The 20,408-nt window shown below is 46.7% G+C and overlaps 2 protein-coding genes across 2 annotated transcripts in view; both read left to right on the forward strand.

Moving 5' to 3' along the window:
- Positions 1-20,408, forward strand: part of LOC139354143 (protein enabled homolog) — a 295,110-nt gene that overhangs the window by 71,150 nt on the left and 203,552 nt on the right. The window lies entirely within an intron of this gene.
- Positions 151-7,985, forward strand: LOC139354319 (uncharacterized). The gene is made up of 2 exons (XM_070998542.1): positions 151-195; positions 7,506-7,985. The coding sequence occupies exons 1-2, from the start codon at positions 151-153 to the stop codon at positions 7,983-7,985; spliced, it is 525 nt and encodes a 174-aa protein (XP_070854643.1).

Below are 20,408 nucleotides of genomic sequence, written 5' to 3' on the forward strand. Positions count from 1 at the left end.
CTACAAATATTTCGTCTTAACACAGTCACCTACAGAACGTCTTCAGCTCCATTTTTAGCCATCCGTAGCTTACAAGAACTTGGAGTTCGTAACAGGGATAAGCATGAAATTGGTTCATACATAACTTGCAACGACTTTTATGTGGATGACATGCTTACTGGAGCCGATGATATTGACACCTTGAACGTGATATGTGTAAGAATTTCTCAATAGTGGCGGTTTTCAGCTGTCTAAATGGTTTTCAAACCATCCACAACTAGAAAAATGGAACAACACTGAAAAGTCCCTAAATTTTAATGATACCGATTCGACCAAGGCCTTGGGTATGCGGTGGATGCCACACACAGACACATTTCGATTTCATTAAGATGAGAGCTTTACAAAATTGACTCCCACAAAACGCACAGTTCTTTCTGTAAGCGCGCGACTTTTTGATCCCTTGAGATTGCTGTGCCCCATTGGCCTTACATCTAAAATTCTTCTTCAAAGCCTTTGGCAACTTCAACTGGAATGGGATGAATCCATTCCGATGTCGTTACATACGAGTTGGGAAAGGTTAAAGAAGAATCTACTTAATCTTCACGCAGTCACCAGGGACATGGGACATGTTCGCCAGTGGGTGCTCAGCCGTTCAAGTTCACGGTTTCTCAGATGCATCCAGTCAAGCTTACGGATGTTTCATTTACATTCGAGCAATCGAAAACGGTCAGGCTCATTGTCGATTGCTAGCAGCGAAATCGAGAGTGGCTCCACTAAAAACGAAAACACACTTTTGGCACAATTTTGGTCCTATGTCAAACAAATTCTTGACAAATGTGAAATCGAGAGTGTTTATTTCTGGACAGACTCAGAAAAAACATTACATTGGTTAAAGTCTCAACCTTCGTCACTTGCAGTTTTTGTTTCAAACAGGGTAGCCACAATTCAAGAGCTATCAGAAAATATATCCTGGCGACATGTCCCTTCGCAGTTTAATCCAGCAGACATTGCGTCACGTGGCTGCGATGTAAGTGAATTAACTGAGTCCATTTTTCTGTACCTTCCGCATTAAAAAACTCAGAGTTAAAAAGAGCTGCCCACGTGTGTATAGTCGTCGAGCTATCAACTCCGTTTGAATTTATTACTCGTATCTCATCGTTTCCCAAACTTATTAGAATTCTTGGATACTTTTACAGATTTAAAACCTAGCTAAATCACGAGAAAGATCTGTAAGTTTGACTGCTACAACTATCATTTTTTAAACTGATGGAAATCATCCAAAACAAGAAAGGAAGTTAACTTCGGCAAGCCGAAGCTTGTATACCCTTGCAGCTATAATTATTAAATTTAAAAACACAAAAAATGATATTCCCAATAGTAAAGGATAATATGTCAAATAACTACGAAGCTATAATTTGTTTCATATTATTTTCCTACCAATTTTCCAATCGTTTCTATGGCAGCTATATGATATAGTCGACTACGACCGCTGAAGAGAGTGGACGTGTCTTGTGCGAGCTCCGCGAAAAGTGCAAGAAAGTTGATAAATTAATGCAAACAAAACACAAAAACTAAACAGGTTAATTTCAAATAAGCGAAAAGACGCTAAAACCCAAAGAAATTAAGGTTTCAACCCACAAAATCGGTGTAATGTCTTAAACTAGCACATAATTATTTTATCTTATAATAATAAATAAGTGCCACGCTAATAAAGCTCAATGAGCTACGAACAGAATAAAGAGCGACTCAGCTCCGCGAGCCGAAGAGACGGTTACTTTTCGTATGTCTCAACGCGTGATAGCGAAGTGCAAAAAACGACCCTACTGTCGGTCGATAGCCAAAGAGCACGATCTTGCTCACCATGCTTACTTACGGCTACCCCTACTCCGACGGCGTGGAGTCAACAATGCAAAACCCCCCCACCATCAGTTTCGACCCCTGGCGCACCAACAACATGCAACGGTAAAACTTCTGCATCCGCACTAAATTTGTCAGCAGCAACTACGGCTACGGCAAAAAAACCAACGACAACCACAGCTACGACTATTATTTAGGAATCGACTGCAACCGCAGCTCTAAATACAACGGCAACAAAAACAACGACAACAAATCAAAACCAAAACAAAATTCAGCAAGCGGGTCCGGCCATACAGACCGGACTAGATCGGTACATCCATATCAAGCGTAAGCTTAGCCCGCAGAACACCGCGGTAGGTAACAAGTCAAAAATAAACCGTGTCCAAGTAGAAGATATATTACCCGGGAGATCCGACAGCAATCGATTTGCGCTTCTAGCAGAGAATGAATCAGGACGGGCTCAGGAGACCCAACCGAAACCTAAGCCCCCACCAATTTACATTACGGAGAAAATCTCGAACGCCCTGGTCAACAAAATTGTTGCGCTGACCGGAGACGGAAACTTTCATGTTGTTTCGGTCACAAAAGGGGATATCCATGAAACCAAGCTTCAGACCAAATCTGAAGAACATTTCCGAGCAGTATCCAAATACCTGGAGGAAGCTAGGAAAAGCTACTACACGTACCAACTAAAAAGCAGCAAGGGCCTGCAAGTGGTAATAAAAGGAATCGAGCCCGACGTAACCGCCAAGGAAGTTATCGATGCTCTAAAGGAAAAGGGGTTTTCTGCAAAGAACGTCAGTAACATTATAAACAGGAACAAGGAGCCGCAACCACTCTTCAGGGTCGAGCTGGAGCCAGACAGCAGAGTCTTGAAGAAAAATGAAGTGCACCCCATTTATAACCTGCAATACTTATTGCACCGAAGAATTAACGTGGAAGAGCCACATAAAAGGAACGGCCCAGTGCAATGCACAAATTGTCAGGAGTATGGACACACCAGGGCATACTGTTCGCTTCGAACAGTCTGTGTAGCTTGTGGAGACTTCCACAATTCGGCTAACTGCCCTGCCAACAAAGAAGACCCCAAAAAGAAAAAATGCGTTAACTGCCAAGGTAACCACACGGCAAACTACAGGGGCTGTCCGGTCTACAAGGAGATGAAGGACCGCATGCGAAAAGTGATAGCAACGCGTCATCAGAAAACCCAAAATGCGTACACTTACTCGCGTACGACGCCGGAAGTATTTTTCGGCACGGCTGCAAGATCCTCCTTTGGTCAACTAAATACCCAGACAGGATTCTCATACGCCGATGCCCTTCGATCGGGGACGGAAAACCCACTCCAGTCTAATCTAGGAAACGCTCAGCAGATCCAAGAACAGTCGCAAAGCACTCTGGAAACTATGATGGTCACCATGCAACAAAGTATGATGGAACTCATGTCATTCATGAAAACGACCATGCAAACACTGGTTCAAAACCAGAACATGGTGTTACAGCTACTTGCAGCTAAGCAGTCCAAATAATCAGATGGCAAACCTACGAATAACAATGTGGAACGCCAATGGCGTTTCACGGCACAACCTTGAAGTAACACAGTTCCTGAATGAAAATCATATCGACATTATGCTACTGGTAGAGACGCACCTCACAAACAAATACAACTTCCAAATAAGAGGCTACACTTTCTACCGCACAGACCATCCAGATGGTAAAGCCCACGGCGGAACCGGCATCCTAATCAGGGAACGCATCAAGCACCACTTTCACCAAAGGTTTTCAACTAATTACCTGCAAGCCACGTCTATCAAAGTGCAGTCAGGCAACGGAAACCTCACCATAGCCGCTGTCTACTGCCCGCCTCGCTTTACAATTTCTGAAGGACAATTCATGGACTTCTACAACTTGCTTGGAGACCGCTTTATAGCTGCAGGGGACTATAATGCCAAACACACGCACTGGGGATCAACTTGTGACTCGCAAAGGAAGGCAATTATACAATGCAATCATAAAACCGAACAACAAATTAGACTATGTTTCTCCTGGCAGCCCCACATACTGGCCAACAGACCCCAGGAAAGTTCCAGACCTAATAGACTTTGCGGTGACAAAAAACATTCCCCGCAATATAATAAGCGCCAAAGCGCTTTCGGACCTGTCGTCGGACCATTCGCCAGTGCTAATAACTCTTCTTCAAAGCACAAGAACCACAGATCACCCCCTCAGGCTGACGTCGCACAGAACCATCTGGTTAAAATATAAAAAGTATGTAAGCTCACACATCAAATTAACACCTCACTTCAACATCGAAGCGGACATCGACTGCTCTACCGATGCTCTTGAAGAAGTATTCGTGGAGGCAGCCACTATCTCAACACCACAAGGCAGGGACGCGCAAACCAACCACTTCAAAACTAATCTGCAAATTGAACGGTTAGTCCTAGAAAAGAGGCGCCTGCGACGTGCCTGGCAAGCCAACAGATCGCCGTCATCAAAACAACGTCTTAAGGAAGCCACTCGCTCACTAAATCGAGCTCTAAAGCAAGAAACAGAAAATGCACAGCTGCAGTACATTACAAAACTATCGCCAACCAGTACAAAACATCCTCTGTGGAGGGCTCACCCAAATCTGAGCTCTCCAATCGAAACAGTGACTCCGATAAGAAACTCATCTGGCATCTGGGCCCGCAGCGACGAAGATAGAGCCGAAACTTTTGCGTTACATCTAAGAAACGTCTTCCAGCCGAACCCTGCCACTGGTTCATTTTTCCTACCACAAATCGAATCTGAACCTATTTCCCTACCACCATTGTTTCAGCCAAAGGAGATCGCGAAAGTCATTGGGGAACTGAAACCAAAAAAGGCCCCTGGCGGTGACCAAATAACCCCAAAAATGTTAATTGAACTTCCAAACTCTGCCATTGAGGTTATCTGTAAGCTCTTCAATGGGATTATAACTCTCGGCTACTATCCGAAAAAATGGAAAAAATCTATTATCATTATGATACCGAAGCCCGGAAAAGACCACACAATTCCGTCATCCTACAGACCAATTAGTTTATTATCGTGTCTGTCTAAGCTGTTCGAAAAATGCCTTCTAACTCGCATAACACCATATCTAGGAGCACACAATGTTATCCCTGCTCATCAATTTGGATTTCGTCAAAACCATGGAACAATCGAACAAGTTAACAGAATAACATCAGAAATACGCACAGCCTTTGAGCATCGGGAATACTGCAGCGCAATATTCCTCGATGTATCTCAAGCCTTCGATCGAGTATGGCTAGATGGCCTCATGCACAAAATCAAAACACACTTACCTGATTACACTCACAAGCTTCTTGAGTCGTATCTATACAACAGGACCTTCGCAGTAAGGTGCAATACAACAACATCCGACGACTACATTATCAAAGCTGGAGTCCCGCAAGGAAGCGCGCTAGGGCCTACTCTGTTCCTCCTATACACAGCGGATATTCCCACGAACGAGCAGCTAACAACATCTACGTTCGCTGACGACACCGCAATTTTAAGTCGCTCGAGGTGCCCAGGCCGAGCCACAACACAGCTAGCAAACCACCTCCTCGTAGTAGAGAGGTGGCTATCTGATTGGCGGATTAAAATAAATGAACAAAAATGTAAACACATAACGTTTACTCTCAACAGGCAAACATGCCCTCCACTATTATTGAATAATACGCAGATTCCCCAAGTCAACGATGTAACGTATCTCGGCGTCCACCTTGACAGACGACTAACCTGGAGAAGACACATCGAACGCAAGAAAGTACATCTAAAACTAAAGGCCAGCAGCTTCCACTGGATTCTTAACGCTCGTTCGCCCCTGCGTCTGGACTACAAGGTTTTGCTCTACAACTCCACTCTCAAGCCCATCTGGACATATGGCTCCCAGCTATGGGGGAACGCCAGCAGAAGCAACATAGACATTATACAGCGCGCTCAATCGAAAATCCTGCGAACTATCACTGGGGCACCATGGTATATTCGCAACCAAAACATCCACAGGGACCTAAGCATTCTTACCGTTAAAGATGAAATAGACAAACAAAAAGCGTCCTACAACGAAAAACTCTCTGTGCACCCCAATCGCCTCGCAAGAGGCTTGACTTGGGTTTCCAGCCGATCCCGTCTACAACGCAACGACCTGCCAAGCCAGCTATAACTTTCGGGCCCCTTTAGCACAACATCAGTCATATGACTGTGAGTTAGATTAATTAGTCTAAGATTTGATACACTTATTGTTAGTATCCAAAGGGAGAAGATTCAATAAATAAATAGCAAAGCATTTAAAAAAAAAAAAAAAAATATGATATAGTCGTCCGATTTTGATAAAATTAAATTCGAAATTCAGAACTAATTAAGAAATGTTATTTCCAAGCGTAGGAGGTTATATGCTAAAAAACACCGAAGCTATAATTTGTTTCATATTATTTTCCCACCAATTTTCCGATTGGTCCTATGGCAGCTATATGATATAGTCGTCCGATTTTGATAAAGTTAAATTCGAAAATCAGAACTAATTAAAAAATGTTATTTCCAAGCGTGCACCAATTTTTCGATCGTTCCAATGGCAGCTATATGATATAGTCGTCCGATTTCGATAAAATTTAATTCAAAATTGAAAACTATTTAAAAAATGTTATTTCCAAGCTTAGGAGGACACCAAAGATATAATTAAAAAAAAATTTTTTTTTCCGATTATTCCTATGGGAGCTATAAGATATAGTTGTCCGATCCGGCTGGTTCCGACTTATATACTGTCCGCAAAAAATATACGACTTTTGGGAAAGTTTCAGCCCGATAGCTTTAAAACTGAGAGACTAGTTTGCGTAGAAACGGACGGACAGCGGACATGGCTAAATCGACTCGTCTAGTCATGCTGATCAAGAATATATATACTTTATGGGGTCGGAAACGTCTCCTTCACTGCGTTGCAAACTTCTGACTGAAATCAATATACCCTCTGCCAGGGTATAAAAATGTCTTTGTAGAAGAGTACAAGAAAATTAAAAATGGACATGTTTTACAACCAAGTTTGCAGATGATGAAGCCCTTCATACAAAAGTTTTCTGAAGCTGGTATACGATTTTCGCTAATTCGGGTGGGAGGTAGACTTTTGCATGCACCTAATTCAGAAAATGCTAAATTTCCGATATTACTCCCTTGTAAAAACCAAATTGTTGATTTGTATCTCCGAAATTTGCATTTGAGAAATTGTCACGCAAATGCAAAAACGATGATCGGTCTTCTTCGGCAAAAAATCATGTTAATAAATGCTCGCAGAGAATGCACTCGGGTGGTTCGAAAATGCATTAATTGTTTTAGATATAAGCCTGTTCTGATGAACCAAATTATGGGAAATCTTCCTGCGGATAGGTTCGAATCCGTAAGGCCATTTCATATTTGTGGCGTAGATTTGTTTGGTCCTATCAATGTCTCGTTGCGTACTTGAGGACGACCCCCCATTAAGATGTATATTGCTATTTGTCTGTTTTGCTTCCAAGGCTGATTACCTGGAACTCGTTACAAATTTGTCGACTGACTCTTTTCTTTTGGCCTTTAAAAGCTTCATCGCGAGACGTGGCTTACCGCATCGAGTACATTCCGACAACGCGACGAACTTCGTGGGAGCCAGGAACTAGCTGAGAAGTCTTCAGAGCGCCTTCGAGGATCAGCAGTCGCAATTTCAACTGTTCCCCGTGGAGAAGGGCATCGAGTGGAGGTTCATCCCACTACGAGCACCGCACTTCGGCGGTTTGTGGGAGGCGGCCGTGAAGTCAGCGAAAGAAATTCTCGTCGCAGACGCTTCCCTAACCGAAGAGGAGGTCAGGGCTTATCTGGCGGACACCGAGGCCGTGCTCAATTCTCGGCCTCTAACTCCAACCAGCACCGATCCCAACGAGGGGGAGGCACTCACTCCAGGGCACCTGCTAATCGGGCAGGCCCTTCCTTCGCTGCCGCAAGGAGTAGAGCCAGACGCACCGACCAAAGGTTTGATATACTTAAAGAGGTGGCAACTGCTATCCACGCTCAGACAGCGGTTCTGGCAGGCGTGGTCCACGGAATATGTCCACAGCCTTCAGCGCAAAACCAAGTGGCAAACTACATCGGAGCCTTGGTAATCATCCACGAGGACAACACTCCACCCCAGCGTTGGGTTACCAGCAGGGTCATCGGCGTGGTGGCAGGGGCCGATTGCAAAATTCGAGTGGCCGAAATCAAGACCGCAACAGTCGTATTTAAGCGTCCTATTCAGAAGCTGGCTGTACTCCCAATATATTGAAGGCAGGTCCTTCAAGGTGGCCGGAATGTTGAAGCGCAGAACGCTAGTCATGAAGTTAAATTATGTTAAGATACAAATAAGTAACAGCTTAAGAGAGCCCAACAGCGTTATGTTCACCGCTTACAGGCCCAGATCTATTATGCTGGATCTATGCTAAGATCGGATTCAGTGGGCCTGCTAAGGCTCTCACAAAACTGCGCTGCTGGACGCAATAAACTAGTTGAATTTTGAATATCGAATCGGCCAGTCTTGCGTTCTCTCTTCCCCCAAATTTCGCAGCAGCCAAGTCAAAGTCTTTTCACTTTTCGCCGTTCTCAATTATAAATAATTTGATTTTCGTTTCGATTATCTCCAGTAAGTTCATTCCAGAGTTTACAGAAGAAGCAAGCAAGCGAAAAAGTTTGAATAACAAGCTAGGCATCCACAACAATTTAAGCCAATAAAAAACAGCCTGACGATAGCACCGGTACTAGCATGTCCGGACTTCACAAAACAGTTAAAATTAAAAACAGATGAAAGCGAACTAGGAATAGGAGCAGTACTGACCCAAGAAGACGGGGAGGGTGAGCACACTGAGCAAGGAGGAAAAAAAACTACAGTACGGTAAAGAAAGAATGCCTAGAAAGTTATTGGAGTATAATTAAGAACAAAATGTACTTGAAGGGCTATCAACTTGTAGTAGTAACAGACCACCTAGCATTAAAATGGCTGAACTCAATAGAAAGCCTTTTAGGAAGGGTGGCGAGAGGGAAAAAAACGAAGAAGTACGGAAGGACCCACGAAACAAGGAGTATGGGATGGACGGGGAGAGACTATACAAGAGGAATAACAAAGAAAGAGACTTGCCACCAAGGAAACTTTGTATCTCCGAGGACGAAATCCAGGCAGTGCTGCGGGAAAACCACACTCGACCAACCGCAGGCCACCTAGGGGTATTCAAGACCATGACGAAGTTTCGAGAACGGTACCTAAAATACTAAAAGACATCAAGAAATTCGTGGCGGCCTGCGGGAACTGCTATCGATATAAGATGTCACAACAAAAGTCCGAGGGGAAAATGCTAACATGGATCGCCGAAGCAATATGGGAGACAATGTGCTTGGACTTCGTCGGAGCACTACCACGCACGAAACATGAAAACACCACATTAATAGTGATCGTGGACAGCTCTCAAAATGGGCAGAATTAGCGGCTGTAAGACAAGCAACCGCGGAAGCATTCTTAAAAGAATTCCGAGAGCGAATAACAGCCAGAATAGGGGCACCAAAGACACTGATATTGGACAACGATGTGCAATTCACGGGTAAGAAAACAAAAACCGCCATTTAGCAGCAATTTACGGCACCATATACACCACACCAGTACCCAACAGAACGCACAAATAGGACAAAAGGAACCATGATGGTGCAAATACATATAACACATATAACAGCAGCACGTCCGAGTCAACGGTGCGTAGTCCGGCACAATTGTTGTACGGGAGAGAACTCCGGCTGCCTAAGGCGCTATTCGACGAGGTCACTTAAGGTTCAGTAATGTTCAGGAATCACGGAAAGATGGAAACGACTGAAAAGGATCAGAACAGAAGCGGCGGAAAATATGGAAGAAGCACCCAAGCACAGAAACACCATTTTGATCTAATTCTTATGATAATTCGGGCGATATTCTGCTCGTTTCATGAAACAACATGGACAAATTCCGACAAGCGAAAGAGAGGTTTCGACACAGCTGTGAGAAGCTACCGAGGTCCAGGAAGAGGTGATAAATGCCCAGCCAGCGGGTGATGGCATAAGAGTGCGGACGGCCCCGGCCAGAGTCAGGAAGTGGAGACCGGGAGGAGAGGTCAAACGAACTCCGATCAGGCCACCAGCTCAGACAACGACAGCAGGCATGAGAGGCGGCAGGAGATGGGTCAGCCACGTGGCAAGAGGGTTCAGAACAGGAGCGGGTGGAATACTCCAGATAGAGCCTAGAAGGGAGCAAGCTTCACCAGATCGAGATATTCGGGAGATAACCGCACCAGAAACCCATGAATCAACTATGCAGGAGAGCCAAACACACGTTGACCAGGAGATCGCCACGTCGTCACGGCAAACGGCCAACCCACCAAGTCCACCAGCAGCGAGGCAGACTGAGCCGGAGATGTTGATCAACAAGCTAGGGTGGAGGGTCCCGTTTGACGTCACAATCTCAGCCCAGGCGATGAACGACATTAAGGAGCGCAAGCTGCGGAAAAGGAAAGGAAAGCAGAAGACGACTCTAATGAATGACGGCGACAAGGTATGGGTATGGGTATAGGAAATAAGCATAAAAGTATATAGTCATAAGTCAATAAGAAGCGGAAGAACCGCAAAGAAGCTGACATTTAGTTACATAGGTATAAAGTCACATTCTTATTCAAATGGAAAGGCGGGATGGATCGGATTTCAATATGGACAGAGTTGGTGGCACTGCGGAAACCCTACAGAAGGCATTTAGAGAACGCATAGTCGCAAGATTCGGAGTCCCGAAAGTTCTAATCACAGACACCGAAATCGCCGGAACGGAATGTGAAAAAGTTGAAGGAAATCTTCGAGGTGGTGAAACGATATCTGGAAAAGGCAGCCTAGGACCAAGCCAGGCATAACAGCCTGCGACGAAGACAATGGAATCCGAGGATCGGCGATATCGTGTGTGTCAAGGAGAACCACCTGTCAGAAGCGGCAGAAGGGCTCGCGCCGAAATTAGAACCGAGGTACAATGGCCCATACGCTAACCAAAACTTACGACGGACAAAGGAAAAGGAGCACAAGGAGCCGTCGTTAGGCCAAGGCCGGAGTCAACGGAACGAATAGGAAAGCAGTCAAGCGGACCGATCATGTGGTCGTCCGGCGCAAGAAGAGCCTGTAGACTCCAGCGCGCATGGGCAGCGCCAACCGTTTAATCGTCATGCCAAGGATCAGCTGAAATGCCACACACAGACAAATACCTTGTTCGGTCATGCACAAACCAAAGACTAGGGAAAAGGACCACAAGGATCCGTTTGGTCGTTAGGGCGAGGCCGGAGTCAGCGAAGCGTACACTCAAAACCGGGGCACTGGGTCAAACATTAACCAGAACAACGAAAAGAAAAGCAAGGCTAAAGGAACGGAAGGAAGAAAAGGTGTACACACAATAAGAACACTTGGTGAAGAATGCAAACTGGACAGACCCCAGGGTATATGGGGCAGAGGCAACAATACACCCAAAACCTGTACACAATCGGGTGAAGCATTAACCAGACCAACGAAAAGACAAGCAAGGCCAAATGAAACAGAAAGAGACTAAGGCCGGAAATGCACGTCAACCAGGAAAGGGGAGGGGCGGTACGACGGAAAGAATCGTACCGTAATCGGCGAATCGTAAGGATCGGCTGCAGCAGCCAAAACTCAACTGAAGAGACCAAATATGACAGGAATAGGTCTAGGAGCCTAAGGCTAATAGCGGAGGCCAAAACAAGAGCACAGTTCGCTAAGAGAGGGGCGGCTCCTAAGAGAAGCAATAACGCCCAATAGGGAAACCCCAAGGCCGAGGCTACATGGCCGGCCGGAAACGAGCAACGAAACGAGCGGCGAATGTAGCGCTTGAGAAGGGGCCAGGAACCCGTCGCGGCGAATGGATCCCGAGTAAAGGGGAGCAGGGAAGAAAAGAAGATAAAGGCGCAGCCGCATAAATTCCCAGACCATGTGTTCGAGGGCGAAACACTGTACAGGCAGATCCCACATAGAGCTGGCAACAAAGATGTGGTGACTTGGAAGTCTTACAGGAGAATCATGACTCACCCGCGGCCTGTCATGTAGGAAGCCGAAATACAATTGCCCGAAACTTGGAATAGCTGAAAGTAGAAATCAGGCGGCTGCAGGAGGCGACTCTCAAGATAAACGATGATAAATGCCTCTTCTATAAAAAGGAGTTAAAGTACTTGGGACACACTGTAACCGACAGAGGCATCAGAACCGATGCAGAAAAGGTAACAGCAATAAGCGATCTAACAACACCAAGGACGACGAAGGAAGTAAACAGCTTTTTGGGCATGGCATCGTGGTACAGGAAGTTCATTCCAGAGTTTACAGATCAAGCAAGCAAGCGAAAAAGATCGAATATCAAGCTAGGCAATAAAAAACAGCCGGACGATAGCACCGGTACTAGCATGTCCGGACTTCACAAAACAGTAAAAATTAAAAACAGATGCAAGCGAACTAGGAATAAGAGCAGTACTGACCTAAGAAGACGAGGCAGGTGAACACGTTATCTCGTACGCAAGCAGGAAACTGAGCAAGGAGGAAAAAAACTACAGTACGGTTAATAAAGAATGCCTGGAAATTTGTTGGAGTATAAATAAATTCAAAATGTACTTGAAGAACTATCAATTTGCCGTAGTAACAGACCACCTAGCGTTAAAATGGCTGAACTCAATAGAAAGCCCTTCAGGCAGGGTGGCGAGAGGGAAAAATGCGAAGAAGAACGGAAGGACCCACAAAACAAGGAGTATAGGTTAGACGGGGAGAGACTTGCCACCATGGAAACTTTGTATCTCAGTGGACGAAATCCATGCAGTGCTGCGGAAAAACCATACTCGACCAACCGCAGGCCACCTAGGGGTATTCAAGACCACGACGAAGATTCGGGAACGGTACCTAAAATGCTAAAAGACATCAAGAAATTCGTGGCGGCCTGCGGGATTTGCAATCGATATAAGATGTCACAACTCGGCTGAGGAACTTGTGAGATGGTTCCAAAGTCGCCTAGCTGGGGCAACCGAGCAGGTCGCAGGTTGCGGATAGCGGACGACCTCTCTCGAGGCCAACTTTGAATTAGCTGGTGGGATAAGTCATACACGGAATCGTGGACGGAAACCCCAGTAAATAAACAGTCCCGGACAGCCAGCGGGTATTTTGCAACGAAGCAATACCGACGATGCGAGTTGTTCAGCCGCATCGCGGATCTCTGCTCGGGCGGACTTTTCCCCTTCTCCGCAACTCGTGGGACCAAATTATGGAACATATGAAAAAAACAGAACACACAACAAAAAACAAAGAGACGGGTACTCTTAAAAAACCCATGGATGATGAACACTGGTTCCACCTTCCATACCAGCACGGTCCAGAAAGGGCCGCATCCCAAACTGGGGATGATGGATGGCCGAAAGCAGCGGTAGGCACTGCCAAGGCGCTCGGGCCACCCGCTGGTACTAAATACACATACGCAGAAAGGCGAACTACCGCCCAGACTCTGCGCTCACACACTAGGAGCACTGTTGCCACACCTTCGCCTGAATGGCTAAAGAAGGTAGAGTGGGCAAGGAAGGTGCTTCCAAACTACGGGCAGGAAAAGCCCACTCAAGAAGGGACTCAGGCGAAAAGGCAGCGATCCCTCGAACTACCCGGGGCATCGGCGAAGAGATCTAAGATCCAGCCATCGGTCTCTTTCGCCGAAATCACGAAGAACCGTGTACTACTCGGCCTGATTGACAGGGGAAATCCGGAGGGTAGGATCCCCAAGAACAAGTGGAAGGCAGTGGATTCCCACCTTTCCCTCATTTGCCTGCGCATGGTACGAGAGAAGCCAGGCAACTCGCCCTGTGCATGGACGCGGGCTGGTACCAGGGCAGCGTCAAGGTGGTGGCCTGCGACAGTCAGCGGTTTGCTGACATGTATAAACAGGCGACGAGCAAGCTCGGCGAGGTATACAAAGGGGCGAACATCGTTGCGCTTGACTGGTGCGATGTCCCCAGTAGACCCCGAGCCAGGATCTGGCTTCCAGCAGCGATCAAGGCGCCGGAGGACATCCTCTTCAAGGTGGAGGAGAATGAAGGGGATGTCAACCAGGAGGTTTTGGTCCTGAACAAGGACTCAGTTGCTCCGATCGAGATCGAGGAGTGCTGAACTTCGGGTTCAGTGCGATACACATCAAGGTGTCTAAGGGCGACTCCAACGCCGCTAGCAGCTCTGCCGGCAACCCAGCCGAGCAGGTGCTTGCTGAGGAGTTGGAGGCACCTGGTGGGCCGGAGGACAGCTACTCTACCGATTCGTCGCTAAGCAGAGAGATGCGAGCGCTCGGACCGGCCATCGAGGACGTAGACCTCAGCGACACAGAGGAGTCCGACGTCACTGTGGTGGAGGTTGAAGCTGTAGATGTCACTAAGACTTCTACAAATAAACCTTCACCACAGTAAAGCAGCGTCTGCTGCACTTCTGCTTCGCCTGACCGAAGGCAGAGCCGACCTAGTCCTTGTACAGAAACCTTGGGTAGTAGGAGGCAAGGTTGCTGGACTAGGAACAAAGGAATACAAGCTTATGCTTGACCCCAAAGAAGGTAAAATTTTAACCTGCATATTAGCCAAAAGGCATCTTAGTATATTTCTACTTCGCAATTACAACAACGTATACAACACCGCAGTAAGCCTGGAGCTGTAAAGTGGCTTAATAAGGTATCTATCGGCCTACTTGGCCTTTGAGAAGGAAAACCTCCCAGATGCGCTGGTCAGGAGACTGGCAGAGGAATGCGAAAAGCTAAAGAAGGGTTTGGTAATAGGCTGTGACGCCAACGCCCATCACACCCAGTGGGGTTGCCCAAATAACAGCGACAGAGGTGAGTCTCTTTTTGATTTTATTCTAAATTCGAACCTTTTCTTATGCAATAGGGGCAATGTCCCTACATTCATAACTGAAGCTTGCCAAACGATCATAGATCTAACTTTGGTATCAAATTTACTCGTAGGAGCACTCCTTTTCGGACCATAGATTCATAGAAACTGTATTGTCCCTTGATTCGCCCTTGCCGGTCAGCTTCGCTAACCCCAGACGAGCCGACTGGCACAGGTACAAAGAAGTTCTGAAAAATATCCTCCCCATGGAACCGTCAGAAAGCATCACAAACCCACAGGAGCTGGACGAAACAGTATACAAATTCACAGAGGCATGCAACACTGCCTTCAAAGTGGGATGCCCCACAGAGAAACCAAGGGCAAGGAAAAACCCTCCTGGTGGACCCAACAACTATCAATCTTCAGAACCAACTGCAGATGCCTGTTTAACAGAGCAAATGCGGGAAATGAGGACACTAACTGGCAGAACTACAAGCATGAACTGGCCTCTTACAAAAAGGTCATTAGAAGAGCGAAACGAACTGCATGGCAGACCTTCTGCTCTGATATAGAAAACACGACTAATGCCGCGAGGCTCAGGAAAATACTCTCTAAGACAGCCGCGCCTTTGACCTATCTTCAGAAGGCAAATGGATCATGGTCAGACTCCAGAGTCCTTGGACCTGCTCCTAGACGCTCACTTTCCAGGGAGCCAACAAGCAGGTCATCCTCCTGAAAGAGGAGCAGCAGAGGGAATCGAAATAGATCCACTCCTATCAGACCGCAACATGAAATGGTCCATTCATAGTTTCAAACCATACAAAAGGGCGGGACCGGACGGGATAACACCGGCTCACATCCAACAAGCAGGACAAATAGCCATAAACTGGTTTAAAAAAATCTTCCAATCCATCCTGGCGGTAGGAGAACTACCAACAGCATGGCAAGAAACAAAGGTGGTTTTCATTCCCAAGGCAGGGAAGGCCACTCACACCACAGCAAAGGATTTTAGGCCAATAAGCCTAACATCATTCTAGCATAAGAGCTTTGAAAGAATGATAAGCCTACACATAAGGGCCACTGTAGACCCGACACAAATATCAGAAGCACAGCACGCTTACACCAAAGGTAAGCCAAATCGGCGCTACACTTGGTGATAAGCAGCATCGAGAAATCACTCAGCATCAAGGAATACACACTGATCGCCTTCCTGGATATAGAGAGAGCCTTCAATAACGTGCTCTCCACTGCTATAACAGAATCTCTCACAGAACTAGGGGTTGAGCCGCCAATGGTGAGGCTAATCCATAAATTGCTGATAAGCAGAATGGTCACAGCCACACTAGGGACCTCAACCCACACTAGACTAGTGAACAGAGGCACCCCGCAAGGAGGTGTACTATCACCCATCTTGTGAAATATCGCAGTAGGTAAGCTACTGCGGATTCTGGAAGGAGGAGGTTGTAAGGTCGTGGCATACGCAGACGACGTCGCCATCATCTTTAATGGAAAATATCCACAAACACTTTGCGATCTTATGACGGACTCGGGGTAAATCCCTCGAAAACAGAACTTGTTCTATTTACAAATAGATACAAAATTCCACAATCACCTATTCTAAACAATTGCAATCTCTCTTTTAGCGATCACGCCAGGTACTTGGGGTTAGTACTAGATAAGCGCTTCAAATGGGACTTAAACAACCAAGCGAGAACCAAAAAAGCGACCATTGCACTTTACTCCCGTAAAAAAGCAATCGGGCTAAGATGGGGCATGTCCCCAAGAATAGTCAACTGGATACACACAGCGGTAGTCAAGCCAATCCTACTGTACGGAGTGGCTCTGTGGTGAACCGCCTTGCACAAACAATGCATACTGACTCCTCTAAACAAAGTACAGCGAATGGTGACTTTGTGTATTAGTGGAGCCCTTCGAACCACCCCGAATGAAGCGCTGAATGCGATCTTGAACCTCCCTAGCCTGGACTTAGCAGGCATGGAAAGGGCCAATTCGGCAGCTATTCGACTGAGGGACACAGGGCAGTGGAAAGCCCAATTTTATGGCCATGCTAAAATTCTCCAGCATGATAAATCGATTCCGAAGATCACGGATCTATGCAAATCCATTGAATATAGGCACACACCCTTTGAGGGCCTGATTCCTGATAGAGAGGAATGGGAACAGGGCCGACCGGGCACGACAGACGCAATCTGTTTCTATACAGATGGCTCCAAATTAGAAGGACACGTTGGCGGAGGTGTATACTCCGAACCATTAGATATCAGGAAGTCATTCAGGCTCCCGGACCACTGTAGCGTCTTTCAGGAGGAGGTCCACGCTATAAAAGAAGCATTTACCTGTTTAGGGAACCTTAGCCTCCAGAGAGGACACCTAAACATATATAGTGACAGCCAAGCGGCTATTAAATCGATCTACTCGACAAACACCAACTCCCGTACAATAGCAGACTGTCGCAGATCTCTCCACGAGATGGCAAATCAGTTTACTATCAGCCTAATATGGGTTCCGGGTCACCGGGACATCGTAGGTAACTGCATAGCGGACGAATTAGCCCGGCAGGGCCCCACCAAGCCTCTCCTTCCAGGAGAGGAAAATGTCGGTATGCCCATGGCTACTTGCAAGCTAAACATAAAAAACCACTTCAACACATTAGCCAACACCCATTGGCAAAACGCACCACAGTGTCGCATCTCTCACCAGACATGGCCTGTGATAAACAGCAAAAAAACCTCAGAGTTACTCAAACTCAGCCGCACAGAGTGTGGCATGTTGATTCGAGCTCTTACAGGCCACTGGCTTGTTGGCGCACATGCCGGCAGGCTAAAAGCGCCGTAAAATGATTTCTGCAGAAGCTGTAGGAATGAGGAAGAAGTGGAAACGGTTGAACACCTTCTCTGCTTCTGCCCAGCCCCTATGCAGACTCAGACTGAAACACTTAAGAAGCCCCTTCATCGACGATCTTACCGAAATATCGGAGATTAATCTCAAAAACAGAAGTGCCTTTATTAGATCTTCCGGGTGGAAGACATGCTGATCAGCTTAACACAAGCTGAAACTACTAGAAACGGGACCCTAGAGAAGGAAAAAAACGAGATCATGCGGTATCACAATGGACCCATAGAGGTCTAAGTGTGTCGGACTATAGTCCGACAGCCGCCCTAACCTAACCTAACCCTAAGATGTCACAACAAAAGTCCGAGGCGAAAATGCTAGCTTAGATCGCCGAAGCACTGTGCACATGGAAACACCACATTAATAGAGATCGTGGACAGTTCTCAAAATGGGCAGAATTGGCGGCTGTAAGACAAGCAACCGCGGAAGCATTCTTAAAAGAATTCCGAGAGCGAATAATAGCAAAAAAGGGGCACCAAAGACACAGCAGCAATTTACGGCACCATATACACCACACCAGAACCCAACAGAACGCACAAACAGGACAATAGAAACCATGATGGCGCAAATAACAGGGGAAGAACAAACCAAGTGGGGCGAAAACCTGCCGGAACGGATACTCACATATAAGAGCAGCACGTCCGAGTCAACGGCGTGTAGTCCGGCACAATTGTTGTACGTGAGAGAACTCCGACTCCCTAAGGCGCTATTTGACGAGATCAGTCAAGATACAGGAATGTTCAGGAATAACGGAAAGATGGATACGACTGAAAAGGATCAGAACAGAAACGGCGGAAAAAGTGGAAGAAGCACCTAAGCACAGAAACACCACTATGATCTACGGAAAAGGGAATGGAAACCAGGAGTGGGCAGATAGTTTGGTGCAAGACACATTACTTATCTAACGCAGCGGAAAAATTTAACGCGAAACTCGCACCAAAACACGGCGGTCCGTGAAAAGTGCAAAGTTTCCTCTCGCCGAAAATAGTAATAAAGACACGAAGGACACGAAAACTAAACTAACAATTCACTTAACGATAGTAGAAATTCTGAACTGGATGATAATTCGTGCGATATTCTGCTCGTTTCATGAAACAACGTGGACAAATTCCGACAAGCGAAAGAGAGGTTTTGGCACAGCAGTGAGAAACTAGCGAGGTCCAGGAAGACGGCAAAGCTGATACACGCCCAGCCAGCGGGTGATGGCATAATAGTGCAGAGGGCACCGACCAGAGTTAGGCGTCCGGTAGTAAGAAGGGCCACAGAGGGAAGTAGAGACCGGGAAGGAGAGGTCAAACAAACCCCGATCAGGCCACCAGCTCAGACAACGACAGCAGGCGGCAGGAGACGGGTCAGCCACGTGGCAAGAGGATTCAGAACAGGAGCGGGCGGAATACGCCAGATAGAGCCGAGAAGGGAGGAAGCGTCGCCAGATCGAAATATTCTGGAGATAACCACGCCAGAAACCCTGGAGTCATCTATGCAGGGGAGCCAAAGACCAGGTTGACGTCACAATCTTAGCCCAGGCGATGAACGACATTAAGGAGCGCAAGCTGCGGAAATGGAAAGGAAAGCAGAAGACGACTCTGCTGAATGACGGCGACAAGGTGTGGAAGGTAGTGTTCGAAAGAGGAACACATGTTCCTTCTGCAGCGGAAGGGGGTGTGACGCAGAATAAGCACACAAATAGGAAATAAGCATAAAAGTATATAGTCATAAGTCAATAAGAAGCGGAAGGAACGCCAAGAAGCTGACATTAAGTTAAATAGTTATAAATTCAAACTCAAATGGGAAGGCGGGCGCGCTAACCGGAAAAATGCTAGCACAAGTCCCGAAAGAGCCATGGGCAACATTGTGCGCAAACTTTGTCGGACCACTACCAAGATCGGAGCATGGGAACCAGATGGATTTAGTTTTGATGGATCGGTTTTAAAAGTAGACAAAATGGTGCCACTGCAGAAACCCTACAGAAGGCATTTAGAGAACGTACTGTCGCAAGATTCGGAGTCCCGAAAGATATAATCACAGACACCGAAATCGCCGGAACGGAATGTGAAAAAGTTGAAGGAAATCTTCGAGGTGGTGAATCGAAATCTGGAAAAGGCAGCCTAGGACAAAGCCAGGCATTACAGCCTGCGACGAAGACAATTGATTCCGAGGACCTGTCAAAAGCGGCAGAAGGGCTCGCGGCGAAACTAGAACCGAGGTACGATGGCCCGTATCAGGTTTTATACTTTACATCTCCAGTGATCTGCAAAATTAGACACCAAAAAGGCAGAAAGAAACGAACGGTGCACGTCAGCGACTTGAAACATAAAAAGCAGGCGGTCGATGTGATTGATAATCACGAGGTAAACGGACTACGAAACGAACCAAGTGTCGGTTAGTTCAGACAAGAGGAACGGTCGTGTGGTCGTGGGGCGCATGAAGAACCAGCGGAGTCCACCGCAAATGGGCAGAAGCAACAGTTTATTCGTCAGGCCAAGAACCGCAAACAGACTAGAATTCTGTTCGTTCAAAACACTAATCAAAGCTAACGACGCACAAAGGAAAAGGAACACAAGGAGCTATCGTTAGGCCAAGGCCGGAGTCAACGGAAGCAATAGGAATGCAGTCAAGCGGACCGATCATGTGGTCGTCGGGCGCATGAAGAGCTAGTAGAGTCCAGCGCGCATGGGCAGCGCCAACCGATCTGGACCATAACGATCCGTTTAGTCGTTAGGTCGAGGCTGGAGTCAGCGAAGC

The sequence above is a fragment of the Drosophila suzukii genome (assembly GCF_043229965.1).
Source record: "Drosophila suzukii chromosome 2 unlocalized genomic scaffold, CBGP_Dsuzu_IsoJpt1.0 scf_2c, whole genome shotgun sequence".
NCBI classification, from domain to species: domain Eukaryota; kingdom Metazoa; phylum Arthropoda; class Insecta; order Diptera; family Drosophilidae; genus Drosophila; species Drosophila suzukii.